We start from the raw sequence: 17,867 nt of genomic DNA, 5'->3' as shown, positions 1-17,867 counted from the left end.
ATCATGTCATGGATTGCAAAGCAAAGACATACACACCTGTACAAACCATTTTTTTTAAATGTTTCAATTGCAGCTCTTCAATAGAATAAATTCAATTCAATTGCCAGGGAATATGCACATAAAAATAAATTCCAATCGCAATCTGTGAGGATTTCAGGCCGCAAATTCTGGCCATGATATACCAAGGGATTCCTACACTGGTCTCTGACTTTGAAATTAGACATTTAATTTCCCGTGTTGAAGGGCCCAAGAAGCAACATCACTGCAAAGCACATACCAGGTTGAGACACAGGAAGTAGAAGATCTGTCTCGAGTCATACTCCTCCAAGATCTGTTTCAGGGAGTCTTTGATGAATCGCGGCAGTGACTGAGACGTGTGATGCAAGGCGTCACCCATGAAGTTGTACAAAGGAGTCCCTTCAGGTGAGTAACCGACCAGGGTGCCCTTTTGACCTTTCTTTGATGGGGATGAGAGGATACTGGATGCTGCAGAGGATGAAGGAAGAGAGGAACTGTAAAAAAAATGCTTTTTAAGTGTTGCATGCGTGTCGCTGACATACCTATTTAAATATTAAATAGGACAGGTCCAATCAAACATTTTAAAACAAAGTGTGAATGGTTGTTTGTCAATATGTGTGCTGCAAATGACTGGAGGACCACTCCAGGGTGTACACAAGCACTTGCCCAAACTTGGCAGAGGCTCTAGCTCACACGTGACCCTAACAACGATGAGTGATATAGAAAATGGATGATTGCAGCAACTGTTTTTTGTTATTATCCAAACTTTTATGATGATCGATGGACAAAATAAAAGTCTTGAGCTGTCCAGTAAACGTCTGTAAAGTTATCCTGCATGTGGGCATGACCTTTTGACCATTTCCACATTTCTGCACAAAGACCACTCTACCAGTTGATTTACCCAGCATGCATTCTCACCATCTTAACAGTCCCACTTTCCCACAATTAAAAAGTCTGTACATTTGGGTGGTGGTTGTACATGGTTAAATGAGACAGTGGTGGCTTTGCAGTATGAAACCCCAACATTCATTTGCAGTCTGGATGGGAAGGAAAAATATCTGTCTCCAGAAGTCTCCAATAAGAGTTCCAAAAAGTCCCTATATTCATCACTTTTTTTTTTTTTTAAATTAATCGGCCCAGAGGTTGGAAAAGTCACTAAATATAGCAACAAAGTCGCTTTGTTGGAAACACTGAGTAGACTTGCTTCTTTCCATTTCCTTATTCTGCCACTGGCCACTCATAGTGAGCAGAAGTTCTAATTTGCATTTCAGCCTTTGAGTGGAGACTTCAAATTCTGCATCACTGAATCACTGTGTGCCAAGTGGATATTGAGTGTACCATAATTCTTTATCTTTTCTTTTGACTGAAGAATGTCAGATACATCGATTTAAGACCTGGGAACTCTTACATTATGAAAAAAAAAAACATCTCTTTTGAGGAGAGTGGATACTTGAAACTCGAACAGTGCACTTGTCACAGTAAAAGGAATTCAACCAAAACAATTCAAGTAAAATATGGCCAAAAAGTGCCTTCCATAAAGTCCTATCCAAAATGCATTTCTTTCCTTAACGAAAAATGCAGTTTCTCAAGCCTCAGAATTTACTTTTTAAAATTCTGGCTGTGTTGTTTTTAGGTTTAAGTGGCCATTCCAACCTTCCAATCTTGGGAAGTCTTGTAATGTTGCTATTGTGAGATACCATCATACTTACACATCATGAAAAAGACAGCACTGACAAGAACCCCTCCGGACAGTACGTGCTCTGTGCTGCTCTGCTGTGGTGATTTGCTCATTGAGCGCAACTGGTCGGTCAGCGGGTGAGTCCAGAAGTTGGCGAGGAGCAAAGCGCTGGAGAAAAGCGCAATGGCGCCGTATCGGGCGCACCGCTGCACCTCCAACTTTGCATTGCAGATGGCCTCCACATAAAACTCAAGGATCACCACAGAGAAGATGACCATGGCAAAAGGCAAGATGAGAGCAGACCATGAGTCCACCTTACTCTGCGGGAAACGGTAGAAAAACCTGTTAAGGCTTAAGTGAGAGTGAAGAGAAAAATGTGTTCCTTTGTGGGAGCGTATTACTTGAGTGCTTTTACTTGCATTATCACACTTATAATAAAATACTCCACAAACATTTTAGACAGGTCTGTGAATTGTTCAGTATCTGATTTAAATTGCTGATTTTGGATTTGTCTAAATAAATGTATCAATCATTTTGCACTTACTTCTGTGGTGGCTGACAGCACTATGACCCAGGGCACGAGTACCACAGCGGACACCAGGTTGTCCAAGGCATACAGGCGCTTGGCACCACCAAGTTCCACTGAGAGTTTCCTGGAGGCTGTGTGGAAGCCCACCTTCAGGCACAGAGAGACACCAAGCAGTACAACACCACCCTGATAAGAAGAAAAGTATTAATATACAAGATACACACACATGCACAGTATATGTATGCACATATACTAGTATGTACTCAGTGCAGTATAAATACAATATAGCTATTAATTTGCTTGAGTACCAAAATGTATCCTTACATTCCCGTGATTTTTTTTTTAGCACACTTGACTTTTTTTCCATTTTTGCTTATTCAGTACACTTAAACATTTGAAATGAGAACAAAAATATTTTGCAAAGATACCCCAAGTAAATATATATCATAATTTCCAAATAAAGATTTTATCTGTTAAGGGGAAAAAAATCCAAAGCTATCCAGCGCTACCAAATAAAACTAACTGCCCCTTGAATCTATCTGGTTGTGGCTCCCTTGGTAGCACAAACTGAAATCAATCATTTGCGAAAAAAGGTCATAAATCTTTCACAATTCTGGGGAAAAATGTTTATTGTCACATCACAGCATCTCAATTGGATTTAAATCTAGACTTGAACTCTGCCACCCTAGAACATTGATTTTAAATTTTTTTTCATGAGCCATTCAGAGGTAAACTTCCCATTGAGTTTTGGGTCATTGTCCTGCTATCAAAAAGTGCACAAATTTGAGAGTACAAAATGATGGTCGGAGGGTCATCAGAATAATTTTATCATAGAAAGCAGGATTGATTGTTCTATCAAACACAGCAAGTCGTCCAAGTCCTAAAATAGTAATGCAGCCCCAGGCCATCACTACCACCAACCACTATGTTTGAATGTTGGCATGATGTTCTTTTTGAATCATATGTTGTGTTTTCTTTTGTTTTTTTTCCACACCATATGTAAGTTGCCACACACCTTATAAAATCATCAAGATGTTTCTTGGCAAAATGGTACTGCGCTACAGTGCTTTATCCAGTCATAGGTTTTTTGTTTCGTTTTGTTTTTGCCAGCAGTGCTTTTTGCCTACAAACTCTTACATAAATGCCATTCTTGCAGAGTGTCTTTTATATATGATTGAATCATTGGTGAAGACTGACTTCAACTGAGACCAGTGAGGGCTGCAGTTCTTTGGATGTTGTTCTGGATTTTGTTGCGACCTGGATAAATTGTGGTTTCTCCCTTGGAGCTATTTTGCTTGGCCAAACACTCCTGGAAAGGTTCACCACAGTTTCCAGTTTTCTTCATTTGTGGGTAAAGGCTCTGACCGTGATTCAATGCCGTATCAAAAACTTGGAAATGGCTTTGTCACCTTTTCCAGACAGATAATTTTCAATCACTTTGTTTCTTAATTTTTCTTTACGTGGCACATTTGACTGTGAGATCTTGTAGCTTACTTCACTTTGTCTGACAGGTACTATTTCAGCAATTTCTTGATTCAATAAATCTGGCACTGATCAGGCCTGGGTGTGCCATGTTAAATTGAATTCAGCTTTCCAAAAATGGTGATCAATCACACTTGTTCTTTAACTTCAGGAATGTAGTTTTGTTTTTTTTTGTTTTTTTATGAAACAAAAACCTAGGTAGGTTTGGTTTACATAGATTTTGCATTTAGTTCTGTTATCTTCATAAGATATTAAATATATTGAATATGAAAGATGAAGAGCAAAACTCAAGAAAGGGGATAATACTTTTCCACAGACCTGTACATGGCCAATGTACATATTAAAATACAGGGGGTTCTTGGTTTACGATGTTACCAACATACAAGTGAATGCATAGCGCAAAACAAACTAGTTTGTGTAGCGGCATAAGAATTCATCGTCTCATGATACAAGACTACATGCTCACTTACCACCGTAAATACAGTTTTTCTTTTGATGGTAATGGCCTGGCAGTGTTTTTTGTACAAATATTTAATTTGCACGCATTTAATAATTACTGGTTATTACCCGCTAAGTTATAGCCTCTCGTGCTGGTACAGTAAAGCAACAACATACTTTACGAGGGTGCATTACAGGAGATTACGATGCATTCTGATTTATGTAAAAATTCCAATTACGCTGCCACCGGGTGACTGGAACTGTTATAAACCTACTGTACTTACTTTGTGATCGGCAACCCCTAAAAACGCGATGGCAGTGTAGAGGAAGTGAGTTAGTGCACTGTCGTGATGTCCCTCAGCTAATTACGTTGGAAATTCAGGCTCATACACAGGTACCAGAGAAACAGGATTTAAAAAAAAAAAAAGACTTAAGGATACGATGCTCAGCCATTTTTGCCATGAGATCGTCATTGTCGAAGAGAAGGAGGCAGATCACTGCAATGATGAAAAGAGCAGCACCTCTGGTCTGGAAGACAAATGTGTAGAAGTTTAGTCATCGCTACTGTAGGATATGTTAGCAGTCGAGAGGAAAAAGGACCCTAAGTTAATGTGAACTCCAATAAGTCAGTGTGTATCATGCGGTATTTTCTATGCTGCATGGCAATAGAAACCAAAATAAAAAGCTCAAGGGCTAAAACTTGGTCAAAAAGCTGTTTGTCAAAATATAAGCTTTGTAACAGAGATCTAGCTCACGTTCGGAAAAATATGTAAAAACAAGGGCATCCTCATTTAAAAAAAAAAAAAAAAAAAAAGCACTGGAGGTAGCCTTTGCAATAAGTAAATGCACACAATATATGGAGTTACACTTAAAGGAAGACTCTCCGCAAAATTAATATGTACAATAAACCCTCCAATGTGAAGCAATATTATTATTATTATTACATATATTTTGGACATTAATTGAAAATAAAAATTGAAAATAAAGAACATGTTTGAAATCCAAGCAAAATCTGGATAAGTGCCAGCTTTCAGAGCTAAACGTGGAATAAACATCCTTGACTCCGCCCCTGACGTCCCCGGTGCTTACCATTACAGACCATTTGTTCTAGCAAAGCCAAGATGCCGACTTGTTCTGCACTAAAACTGAGAAAACGCACCCAAATTTGTCCTTCTTTAATCTCCCATGGGGTCAACCTGAGAGGATAAAGCTGTGGCTGTCACAGTTGAGGCTCATTCATCAGCGAAGAAATTTGCACCCATTTAATCATTACTGGTTATTAGCCGCTAAGTTATAGGCTCTCGTCCTGGTACTGTATAGGCAACAACATACTTTATGAGGCGGCAATATGGCGCAGCTGTGAGTTATGAGGACCCGGGTTCCATCCCGAACCTCCCTCTATGGAGTTTGCATGTTTTCCCCGTGTCTGTGTGTGTGTGTGTGTGTGTAACCTGCCTCCTGCCCATTGAGAGCTGGGATAGGCTCCAGCACTCCCATGACCCTCGTCCGGCTAAGAAAATGGATGGATATATACGTTTAATCACTTTAGGGAAGTCCCAACAACATACTTTATGAAGGTGGCGCAGCTGTTCAATACTGGACTTCCGGGTGTGGAGTTTCCATGTTCTCCCCGTGTCTGCGTGTGTGTAAACTTGCCTCCAGCCCGTTGACAGCTGGGATAGGAGGCTCCAGCACACCTTCGACCATCGTGTGGCCAAGAAAATGGATGGATGGATATATACGTGTAACACTTCCCGGTTACTATTTACGGCGATGCAATCTGGCATTAAAAGAAACACTGAACCCTCATCTACTAACTTTTAATGTGTGCTCCCATTCCTATTAGTTTCGACAAAGTCTTCCTTTAAGACCTGCTTTATGTACACTTCAACAACAATTACCATAGCAAATATTCTAAGAGAAGGACTGTTTACCTTTGATGGTCCACCACCTGAGCTGGTGAAGAGGACACCAAGAAAAGAAATCACCACCACATCACTGTGCTCAAAAAGCAGTAAGGTCCTGTGAAAGACACATCCGTTTGTACATGTGCAAACGCGCGCGCACAAAAAAATGAAACCGGGATGTATTATTGCATGCACATTTAGCGTACCTCAGGGGTCCACAGAGAGTGAGACCAAAAAAACCCAGGAGGGATATGATACAGCTGAAAACACTGTGCTTGAGTAACTTTATCCACTAGAATCAATTAAAAGAAAATGGGTTAACCAAACCAGGACGTAGACGCAAAGTGACATCTTTTATTTCTTCAATAAAATGAGATTCTAACACAAATGAAAGGGGGGGGGTCAATATAATGTACCTGTCTTTTTGAGATGACTTTTCCAGAAGAAAAAGGTTTTTGAAAGACAAGTAAAATAACAGCAGACCTGAAAATAACAGAATAATGTCAAATTCAGTGTTTTGATGACGATTGAGGACAATTCTACCCTCATCTAACAAACTGCCCCACACCGATTTTTTTCATTGGTCCCCTCCAAATCAATTGTCTATTGTGTTACATCTTGTCATCTTTATGATGGTGTATGACTTGTGAGAAATTTTAACATTCCTTACTACAAGTTGTCCCTCTATTTGAGTACCAATATGTTAAGTACAAACAGTGCAAGCTTAAGGTCACTTCAGAATTAGTTATTGTGTTGTTTCACCTGAAAACTATGGATCAGCCACTCTTGGGATTGACCACACTCACAAATGTTTGTGATCATAACTTTGATTATTCTTGGTCCTAACTGTTGGGCCCAACTCTTCAGGTGGGTTTTGGGGTGTTGTCAACTGACATAACATACTGCAAGGATAATCGATGAGGATAATCTTTCATAGATCCAACATTTGAGCATTGTCTGACTTTAGTCGTAAAGGAGGGGCACTTGTTCACATTTGGGTTGATTGTTGTAACTGTCTTTTCAGTGATTAGAAGGGAGGAAATATCATTAAAAATAAATAATGCACCAACTTCTAATCGACTTTGGAATACTCACCCTAACTTTAATATGAAGATGAACTGAACTATATGAACCACCTTTAGGATGTCGTATGACTCAAATATCCCCAAGGCCTTCAAGATCTTTGAGATAACCAGTAACACAATGTACCTGGTTAACCTGCAAATGATAAGAACAGCATATTCATGTTAAGTGGGAAAACAAAAAAAGTTACAGAAAGAAAAGGAAAATAATATTGATTACAATGAACACATATTTTACCTTGAGTTCGGCACCTCAACCATCCCGAGTTGCCCTCCAGAAAGGACATTGTTGCTGTATTTCTCGTCCATTTTGAGCCAGGTGGCTTTACGTCCCGAGTACCCTTAAGGCATTACTGCTATCTAAGAAGTGAATTTAACTTGTGACTCATTTAGCAATGACGCTTCGCGACAGTTTCCTCTTTGCTGCGATTCAAAATACGATCATAATTGCCCTTTTCAGGACTTCCACCCTAGTTGGAAAACGAACCATAGAGCAGCTTTTTCGGGAATTAGCTATGAGCTAGCTAGCCAGTTGAAATCGCAATAACACGAGTTGTACACCCACTTTTCAAAAGTGTATGTATGTACTACAATAGCTTAAAGGAGATAGATGGGATTCGTTCCAAAACAATGGTTAAAGAATAAATAAAACCCTTTATACACTGACCTAAATTGTGCTACACACACTTCCTGACACGACAGAGAATCCACGTCATGTTAAGATTGAGGAAAGTCATTGCTGCGCATCTTGTGCGCTGGATCCCCCCCTACGCAATTGCGTCTTTGCGCAAGATATAATCATATTATACATACATATTACATATTTGTTTAAACGTACTTGGATATACGTTTCGCTGCATGGAGATAATGCAGTGGGTTTACTGAATCTTACTTTTTATACTTTTAATATTTATGTCGACCTGTCACTCACACTTTTATTTATGTGCGCAATCTTTTTTCCGACTTTTTTCCAATCGAACGTAAACACAGTGATGTTTCCGTGAAATTCACCAATCAAACGACCCAAGAAAATCACATGTCGGTGCACGAACACTATATTGCGGTAAATTGCAAATGCTTGTGTTAAAACACTACATTCTGGCAATATTATGTTTATTTTATGATCATAAATAACTGTTACACATGCATTTTTGCTGTGGTGTTATCCCTCACGCTTGCTCGGTCAACAAACAGCTTCTTCATTCATCAATTCTAGTTAATAAAGCAAATTATCATAGAAAGCCCTCTGCATGTTTTGTTGATTATTTGGCACTTAAAAACTACAATGGTGGCAAGTGTGTGTGGACTCTCATTTAACATGTTTGAAGGTGCACCTTTGTGCAGCCGGATTTATTTTATTTATTTAATCTTTAACCAGGTAAAAGACCATTTGAGACAAAACACCTCTTTGACAATGGCAACCGGGCCAAGAAGGGACTAAGTTAAACCCCAAGTCACATTTTATAATATATTTCAGTTGGGTTTTTTTTCCACCTCACCTTCTCAAAAGATACAAAATGAATCGAAATTGTAGAAATCAATTAATTAACTAAATAACTCACAACCATTGAAAATAAATGAAGTCCTCAAGAAGATCACTTTTTTTTTTTTTTTTTTAACTAGGCATGCTGTTCTCGAATATGGTCAGTGACAGATGTTTCTCATCTCATTTCATTGGTATGCTTCCGCTCTTGATCTTGGAGTCATCTAATTTCCGAAAATGAACACTCACTCATCTATTGCAACTGAAAGAGGTACCACTAGTTGAGCAAAAATGGCCGATTTTAATTGTGAGTTGTGTTTTGTTTGAGGGGAAAAATTTGATTTATTATAATTTACAGACAATGAGATTAACTACAAAAATCCTCCAATGTTTTCTAATTAATTCAATACCCTGTCCACACATATCCATCCTGTTACTTGTAATTTGGTAATTTGTTTGCACACATAGGTGTGTGTGTGTATATATACACACACATGTACATATAGAAGAAAAGTTTATGTTGAGAATGTATTGATTCAAACAAAGGAATCAAAAAGTCTGAACATTTTCATGAGGAATTGACTTGAAAGCTTCTTTGAAACAGTCTTAAATCTTTTCACTTTTTATCTTAGCAAACAGATAGCATAGCATTTCTGCCATTATTACTGGTTACTGACTTTATTCATGCATCAACCAAATAAAATATAATGATGATGTCATGTCCACTAATATGAAGACGTTAGACCTCTGACTAAAATCCCAGTGAAGTGGTTTCTCAGTGCGGTCCACACAGTCCAAGAAGGATGCTCTCAAAATGATGCTTTGTGTCTTTCTGTGAAACCCAGTTAAAGAAATGTTTTAAAACACAAATATTATGACAGTTAACTTTCAGTTTAGCAGGTTAGCTTGCAAATTTCTATATTACCAGTATGTCCTCCTGTAGCGTGGAGTCATACATGGCTCTATATTCTTCCAAGATCTTCTTCAGGTCAACCTCAGAGCGGCTCACCATCACCCTGATCAGAGTATCTTCACATGTGCCGTGGCGCTGTGAGATTACATTAGTCATCCCAAAAAAAAAAAACAATCTACTTACAACATGTGACATTTAAGAATGTATGAAGAATCAGAAAACTGCAGTGTTCATTCCTACCTCCATAGCTCGATGGAGCTTCTCAGCAAAGAATGCCGGTGTGCTCCATGCACATTTCACTTGACGGAAAAGAAACAAAATATTGTAGTTTTAGACTGCATCCATTTGAAAATCTGACATAGATTAACCATGTCTGACTTCTGTGGAGAATGAACTATGTTCCTTGAACCTGAGGTTGGACACCACTGTAATAGGACAAGCGCTAAAGTATGACCATGACCACAACCGTACATTGAAAAGGTAATAGGTCACTTCCTGGTGGGTTTAGAAAATGGGTTGTTATTACTTTATAGTTCATCTCGGGTTGCTACACATCTGAATTTTCATGTGCGCGGGTCAAATGTACTCTGATGAGCGCTTTGATCAACTTAAAGCGTGTCCTGTTTGTTTTGTCTTGTTACACTATATAACAAATGAGGCCCTGGAGCTCAGTGGTTAGAGCACTGGTTTGGTAAACCAGGGGTTGTGGGTTCATATCCCACTGGGGCCTCCACTCCCTGAGAAGGGTTGCATCAGGAAGGGCATCCGTCTTAAAAATTGTGCCAAACATATATGTGCATTCATCTGAGATGACACGCTGTGGCGACGCCGAAAGAAACCATACACTGTATAACAAATGGACAAGGTGTATTTAAAAGCATTCAATCTTTACATCCACGTTGTAGAACACGTACCAACAAACTGCTCCCGGGTTACCTCTGCCTGTCCTCCATCCAGCTACTGAGCATGTCGGGTAATGTAGTTTTCTAACCCATAACATTCTGGTAGATCAGTAGACTCTTCTGGAAGCCATTATTGGTCTGTGACATTTTTAACAGTATTTTTACAGTATTCAGAGAACTTTCTGCCAAACCGTGAAATTTGCAATATGCTGGACTCAACGTGGTTTGTTTAAATCCCCATTCATTGGCAAAAGCAGCAAACTCACAGCTCGAAAACTGAGGTCCATTGTCTGAAAACAGTTCACACGAGACTCTGTGTCTGGTAAAAACAGTCTTTAGGTAGCTGATAACTGCTTTGCTCGATGTCAACTGCAGTATTCCAACTTCCAGAAAGTTTGAAAAGTAGTCGGTGATGACTAAGTAACGCTTTTCCTCCCAGTCGAACAAATCTCTTCCAACTTTGTAGTCGGGTCACTGGGGTACTGGATGAGTCATCAGGGGCTCTGCTTATTGTTTTCTGCATCTCTACACATACTGACACACTTATCCAAGTCCAGTTTCTCTCAGTAGTCTTTCTCTCAGTGGAGTGTCCATTGTGCCAAAAACAATAGTGTGTCAAATTCGCATGTTTTGCTCAGTGTGTGAACCTCTGCCAAGTACTGGTCAAAAGGTACTCCTTGCTTTTGGTTGTGTGTGAAAAACCTGTACCTCTCCAAGGTCACATTTTGTTTTGGTACAAAGTATTCCTCAAACTTTGCCATTACCTGTGCCAGAGTTAAATTAGTGTCATGAACTTGAAAACTATTGTATGTCCAAGACATCTTCCCCTATGACAAATAAAAGAATGTGCGCTTTCAGTTTCTCATCATCTCCTCCTGCTCCAGTTACTGCCAAGTACATATTAAATCTTTGCTTTAAACGATTCCAGTTATCTGCAAGATTATCTGTCAGCTGTATGGCACAAGGTGGACTTAGGTTATCCATGATCGTACGTGAGGTAAATTACTGGAACTCTACAGCTTTTTGTTGTTGGTTAATTTCCAATTCGGGCACGGGATCCTTTTCTGCGTGTCCAATCTGTCGCCGTCCTCTGCTTCAGTTTTCCGCCGCTTGTAGCCGTCACACACCGCAGCGAAATCTTTTACGTGTTCCTTTGCTAATTGACCCCTCCGTGGATATTGCGCAATCCGCATCACTGACCAATCAGAGGCCAGAGATCTGCATAAACCAAAGCCCGTTTTTGCTCCCGCCATTTTCTCAGACAACATTGCATGGTCCAGTATAGGTTTAGTTCGCGTTTTATCGCGTATTTGGGTTATTTAACAAAAAATATGGTTAAGAGGTGTAGTCACGGATTTTGTAATAGTGACGACAGGTATCCTCAAAGGCTAGTTGGTGGAGTTCGATTCGTACCCTTTCCAAAACCGAAGACCCAGTACGAAAAATGCCTTAGATGGATCAAACTTTGTGGAAGACCGCATCATCAACTAAATCCATCTAATATCAACCGGAACACATATGGTTGCACAAAGGTATGCCCTATATTTAATTTTCAATACATGTCTCGTATAAATGAATTTGAAGTTCTTCGCTAGCATAACACTGCTGCGTGTGAACGATTGACACACTTATTCTTTGTTGAGCGATATTTAGCGATGATCGGACTGCACAAACGTGTCGCTTTCTTGCTGGCTCGCGGCCGAAGCTTAACCAGACTGTGTTTGCACGAAGATATGCCCTAAATTTGATTTTTAATACACGTCTCGTATAAATGAATGAGACGTTCTCCGCTAGCATAACATTGCTACGTGGGAATGATTGAATGAAATCAGAAGCATGGCGTCTCTCTCAGTTAAGAATGTATTGTATTTAGAATCTATAATATATCGTTGATTTGAATGAAATCAGAAGCATGGAGTCTGTCTCAGTTCAGAATGTATTGTATTGTATTTGCCATTTTTACTGTTTGTCTTACGTCAGCGCACGTGGCGTGACGTCACTTCAGGAGGCGTGGTTAAGTGCCCTGTACGGAGGGATCAATTTGTCTCACTCACTCTACCGGAGATTCGTCTTTTTCGGTTTCTCCTTTTCTTGTTTCCCCCAGGGCAAATATTCCATCCGAAGCTGCTCACGACCACTTTTGACACCATGTGTTGTCTTGTTATATTGTAGACCAAATATACGAGGCGTATTTCAAAGCATTCAATCTTTAAGTCCGCGTTGTACCTCAAACATCAATAAACCGCTCTTGGGTTTACTTCCGCCTCTCCTCATCCAGCTACTGAGCATGCCGGGTAATGTAGTTGTTATGCTGTCTCACCCATAACACCACACTGTTTTGACACACTGACATTGGAACAACTCAAAAACATTTATATTTGGCCATAATATATAAAGGGGCGTGATCGTCACCTTTGGCTTGCTTTTAAGTTAATCAAAGCACCATTCACGGTAGTTTTCACCTAAAGTGGGCCAAAGAAAGGTGACAAATGAACAATAAAGTAATTACAACTTAAATCATAAGCCCAACAGGAAGTGACCTATTACCATCCATCCATTTTCTTCACCGCTTATCCTCACAAGGCTCGTGGGGAGTGCTGGAGCCTATCCCAACTGTCAACGGGGAGGAGGCAGGTTACACCCTCAACTGGTTGCCAGCCAATCGCAGGGCACATTGAGACAAACAGCCACACTCACAATCACACCTCGGGGGAATTTAGAGTGTCCAATTAATGTTGCATGTTTTTGGGATGTGGGAGGACCCCAGAGTGCCCGGAGAAAACCCACGTAGGCACAGGAAGAACATGCAAACTCCACACTGGCAGGGCCGGGATCGAACCCTGGACCTCAGAACTCTGACGCCAACATTTAACAGCTGCCCCACCGTGCTGCCCATACTAAACCTAGTAAACACTTAAAAAGAAAAAAATTACTTCTACAGCCCTTAATTGAAATGTGTGCGTGTCCATGTGTATTTTAATGGCAAGTGACATTGAGTGCATGCTCACCGATGTCAATGAGACAATTTTCAATGTCTCCGCTCAGCTCCATGTTTAGAGCTTTAGGTAGGGTCATGTCGCTGACACAGGCGTACCTCTGGAATGCTAGTGGGCAAAGTGGGGACACAGTCAAATACGAAATATAGTTTGTGCCACACAGTTATGAGTTAACTTCTCAGTAACTTGATATTGGCATTGTTCTTTCCTTTGCGAGGCGTGTTCCACTTGTTACACAACACGGGTGTGGTTCTGCCTGTTTGTTCACTTAAGAATCTCTATTCTGGTGAGTCAAGCATAGCAGCTGCATCTTTCACACGCAGTACTTTTCAGTCACACACTTACTTTTGGACAGTTGAGGTCCGCTGCGTGCAGTCAGGATGTCTATGAACGCGGAGACGTCGACTCCTTTTGTATTCTCGCCAGCTTCGAACAGAGTCTGCAGGTGCACAATGCAGGATGAATAATCAACTTGGAATTCATGCAAAGAATAAAGAGGACATTTATCCAGTTTGACCTCAGCATCCGTTTGGGCCAGAGTCATGTCAACGTCTGTGCTCTCATCTTTGTTTGCCTTCAACATAGCCAGAAGGGCTGTGGTGAAGTCACCCTTTGTTTCATCCTTGATAACATCCTCCAGGTCATCCCCGTACTCTGGGGGAGAAAAGGAATGAAATACTGACTAGACTCCACAAAGACAGGCTCAAAAATAATATACTGTATGAGTCCACTCCCATATTTATTGTTTGACTTGGTCAGAAAAATGAGTAGAAAGGACCAATTTTCTCATTTCTCTGTATGTTTAGATCAAGATTTAAGGGTACAAAAACTTTATACTCATTATACTCATTGAATCTATTCGAGTTGAAAAGCTTTTCCTTCAGCTGATCCTCAGCTTTGGAATAGCCTTTCAGATTCTCCTTTAGAAACTACTACCAACAGTCTTCTTATGGGCTTTCGGTCATCACTTGCTTTATGTACATTAGAAGTTTTTCTCCTCATTTCTCTCACGACTGTAGGATAAGATATTTAAGATATTTCCTACAGTGAAAAAAAAAAAATCAAACCTTCCTTATAGACTCTCTTCAGCTCTCGGATGTCTTTATTTGATCTGGTTGCCAGAACCTCTACAAGGACTTCTTCATCTGTGCCCAGTCTCTGTTGCAATAAAGTTAAAATGTATTGATATATACATTGCAGGAAAAGATTGACACTTGTTGTAAATTAACATTCTTTCGTTCGTCTAAGCAACAGTACAGTGTTTAAAAGTAAAAATACTTTCATTTATTATGACTGCATATTCACAAATTAAATAAAAACATTTCAGTCATAAAGTTGGTCAGATTTTTATTTTTCAGAAAATTTAAATATATATATTTTTTCTGACTAAAAAATTTGTATCAACCTTTGTTGCATCTCTGATCAAGTAGGCATCAAAGTGAGCTGGTGGCATCAATAAGGCCAAAGAGATGTCCTCTAAATCTGACCTGAGCGCAGACTTCAGCGCTCGAGTCAGTGACTGCAATCAATGGAGAAAAGAAGAGCAGATTTTATGGAAAGTAAAGCCAATACACATAACATCCATCCCTCCATTTTCTGAACCGCTTATCCACACTTGGGCTATGGGTGTGCCAGAGCCTTTCCCAGCTATCATTGGGCAAGAAGCGGGTTACACCCTAAACTGGTTGCCAGCCCGCCACCCAGGGTGCATATAAACAGGTAAGTTTCACACAGTACCCTGCGATCCAATGGGGACTAGTGCGATGTGTATCCCGCATCCTACCGAGACCCAGGAACATCTGAGATAGGCTCAGGCTAACCCATGACCCAAATTTGGAAAAACGCTATGTAAAAAGGATCAGTCAGATAAACAAAAATTGACATGAGTGTCAGTGGTCTGTGGTTCACATAGCTAAATTTTACGCAGTTTGTGAGGGCTCGATTCTCAGCCCTGTAGCGCTACCTGGCCAGTGGAAGCCTCATAAACAACTTTGATCTTCTGTCTCTGCTCATTGTTCCTTTTGACCAAGAGTGAAATGATCACATCCTCATCCACTCCTGCAAGATAAATTTGACTTTTCTGTTATCAAAGTTAGACGGGCAATGTCAAGTCAATTCGATAGTTCGGTTAGTCACTTTTAAAGGTTTTCAGAAAAGGAGAAGAAAAAAATTCAACAAACAAGAAGAGTCGAGTAGCATCTATCCAAATTTTAAAGATTACAATCATCTCAATATTGGAGAATTTAGAGACAATGATAACATGCAACATTTTTAGCAAGCATACTGGTTCATCCATCCATTACATGAGCCACTTATCCTCACAAAGGTCAGGGGAGTGCTGGAGCCTATCCCAGCTGTCTTCAGGCGTGAGATACTCTGAACAACTGGTTGACAGCCAACCGCAAGGCACATAAAAAAAAGCAAATAACCGTTTGCACACGCAATGACATTCGACCAACATTTTATACTCTCCCACGCAGGCACGGGCATAGCATGCAAAATCCACACAGGTGGGGCCAGGATTTGAACTCCTGTCCACAGAACTGTGAAGCGGATACGCAAACTAATCACTCACCGTTCCACCAAGCATATTGGAATGTTTTAAATTAATAATGTAACAATAGCTTAACAATTACTAGCAATTTTATTAGGCTAGCGATATCACTTTCTAATAAATGTCTTTTTTTTCTTTACTCTGCATTTGCACAAACTCCGACATTGACACTGCAAGAGCAAGCTAACTGCAATGAATTGATTTCATTTGAATTAAAAAAAAAACTGCATTTATTTCTATTTTGCAGGTCAATATTAGGACTTTGATTTGTTCATAAAATCCAGAATACATGATTATTTATAAATATATTTATTTTTATTGATTGCAGGGTCTTACTTTTTGTATCAAATCCTACTAAATGTGCAGGAACACTAGAAGGCATGGAATGAGAAACTCTTATTATTAGCTTATTTTATTAGGTTTCTTTCCACTTATTACTGAGCACAGACTGAAATGTAAGATTTTGTTTTCAGACTCTTTCAAGAACTAACGAAGACACTCTCTGCTGGCCAGTAAAAAGGCTGCAAATATAAGGAACACAAACTTGAGACTCCTTTGAAGGGTCCAGAATGTTTTGTGATTTTTAAAGCCAAAACAGAGCAATAGCTTCAGAGTAAAATTCTAATTAATTGCATTATGCCGCGAGATTCAGTATTTTTGAAAATAACTCAATGTGACAATTAGGAAAGTTCCACATACCTTTACTTTGAATGGCACTCTGTAGAATTGCAGCATCTTTACTTGCATTGAAGTTAGGATACGGGGCCACTGTTCCATAAAATACAGGTGTCTCTTTTCCTTTAACCTAAAGAACGGGCACAAGGCACTTAGAGGTTTGTTCCGCCCAAATGCAAATCATTCGTTGAACTCAGCATGTCTACAGGACAGCAAGTGATACTCACTTTAATTGTGTCATTGTCAGGGTTTCTGTCATGAATGATATTCTGGTAGAATTTCTTGAAGAAAAACATCTTTTCAGGGCAAGACGATAAAAATAATCTGGAAAAAAATCAAATTGTTTGAATGACGATAATGTGTTATTGCTGATAAACTTACCTGTGCTATTAAAGAGAGTATTCACACTCAGCTTTGTAAATGAGAGTGTGGAAGTTTTGAAGTAACTCCACCTATCAGATAATTATGTAGAAACAATCTTGCAGGATTTCCTGTCACCTGCAAAAGACGAGCCAATCATTTTCCATCTCTCCAAACACAAAACACCCAGCAGTCAAAAGGTTTTTGCATCTCTGACTGGTTGGGTGACTTTTGTTCAGAGTTGTATTTTGAAGAAAACGCTTCGCCCTTTATTCAAACAACATGTCATTCAAACAAACATGCAACCCAACAGGTAAAAGTAGAAAAATAGACAGAAAACAGTTGGTGTATAACACTCAAAAGTGAAATAATGTAAAATCAATGCTGATCTGGGACCACCGTCATGAAAGCTGGTGTCATAAAGTGGAACCAGATCATCTTCATTTTTCTCATCTGTGCACGGCCAACAAAGTTAAAGCAAAGCAAAAGTATTTACATTGCACATTTCATACACAAGGTAATTCAATGTACTTTACATGACTAAAAACTAAAAAAACAAACAAAAAAAATATACATTTAGAACTAAGGGGAAATGAAAAGCACAATGAATATATCGTACAGTGAATGATGTATCATTTAAAAGTACAAATCCTCTAAAAAGCATGAGCAAAAAGAAGAGTTTTTAATCTGGTTTAAAAACATTCAGACTTGGAACTGGTCACTCGTCACTTCTATTGGCGACTTATTCTATTTGTGTGCAGCAATAAAGCTAAATGCTTCTTCCATAAAAAAAAAAAAAAAAGTCTGCCCATTCAGGTTTCAGGGAGACCAGATTTCTGAGGACCTCTCC

At 39.5% G+C, this 17,867-nt stretch overlaps 2 protein-coding genes across 2 annotated transcripts in view; both read right to left on the bottom strand.

The window, feature by feature from the left end:
• slc30a5 (solute carrier family 30 member 5) overlaps window positions 1-7,900 on the bottom strand; it is a 28,821-nt gene extending 20,921 nt beyond the window's left edge. Inside the window, exons 1-10 of the mRNA XM_061800551.1 lie at window positions 7,373-7,900; window positions 7,148-7,270; window positions 6,469-6,535; window positions 6,259-6,344; window positions 6,080-6,167; window positions 4,586-4,673; window positions 4,430-4,506; window positions 2,241-2,411; window positions 1,728-2,016; window positions 278-486 (exon numbers count right to left, since the gene is read on the bottom strand). Of these exons, the coding sequence (XP_061656535.1) occupies window positions 278-486; window positions 1,728-2,016; window positions 2,241-2,411; window positions 4,430-4,506; window positions 4,586-4,673; window positions 6,080-6,167; window positions 6,259-6,344; window positions 6,469-6,535; window positions 7,148-7,270; window positions 7,373-7,443 (1,269 nt within the window). The 5' untranslated portion in view covers window positions 7,444-7,900. The remainder of the gene's footprint in view (window positions 1-277; window positions 487-1,727; window positions 2,017-2,240; window positions 2,412-4,429; window positions 4,507-4,585; window positions 4,674-6,079; window positions 6,168-6,258; window positions 6,345-6,468; window positions 6,536-7,147; window positions 7,271-7,372) is intronic.
• Window positions 7,901-8,768: 868 nt separating this feature from the next.
• Window positions 8,769-17,107, bottom strand: LOC133490802 (annexin A1-like). Its single transcript, XM_061801311.1, has 12 exons — window positions 17,039-17,107; window positions 16,885-16,981; window positions 16,682-16,787; window positions 15,392-15,486; window positions 14,834-14,947; window positions 14,496-14,586; window positions 13,946-14,082; window positions 13,774-13,867; window positions 13,441-13,536; window positions 9,771-9,829; window positions 9,543-9,665; window positions 8,769-9,449 (listed from the first exon to the last, which is right to left on the bottom strand). Exons 2-12 carry the CDS (start codon window positions 16,951-16,953, stop codon window positions 9,393-9,395), a joined length of 1,041 nt encoding a protein of 346 aa, XP_061657295.1. The 5' UTR covers window positions 16,954-16,981; window positions 17,039-17,107; the 3' UTR covers window positions 8,769-9,392.
• Window positions 17,108-17,867: the final 760 nt, after the last annotated feature.

This window comes from Syngnathoides biaculeatus, chromosome 17 (assembly GCF_019802595.1).
Source record: "Syngnathoides biaculeatus isolate LvHL_M chromosome 17, ASM1980259v1, whole genome shotgun sequence".
Taxonomy (NCBI): Eukaryota; Metazoa; Chordata; class Actinopteri; order Syngnathiformes; family Syngnathidae; genus Syngnathoides; species Syngnathoides biaculeatus.
Note: the sequence above shows the minus strand (reverse complement) of the source record. Positions and strands in the feature narration are given on the sequence as shown.

Coding starts and splice junctions, on each gene's coding strand:
- LOC133490802 (XM_061801311.1), bottom strand. CDS start 16,953: ATGTTTTTCTTCAAGAAATTCTACCAGAATATCATTCATGACAGAAAC. Junction 16,788..16,884: donor CTGACAATGACACAATTAAA/GTGAGTATCACT, acceptor CCCGTTCTTTAG/GTTAAAGGAAAAGAGACACC. Junction 9,666..9,770: donor AGCTCCATCGAGCTATGGAG/GTAGGAATGAAC, acceptor GTAATCTCACAG/CGCCACGGCACATGTGAAGA.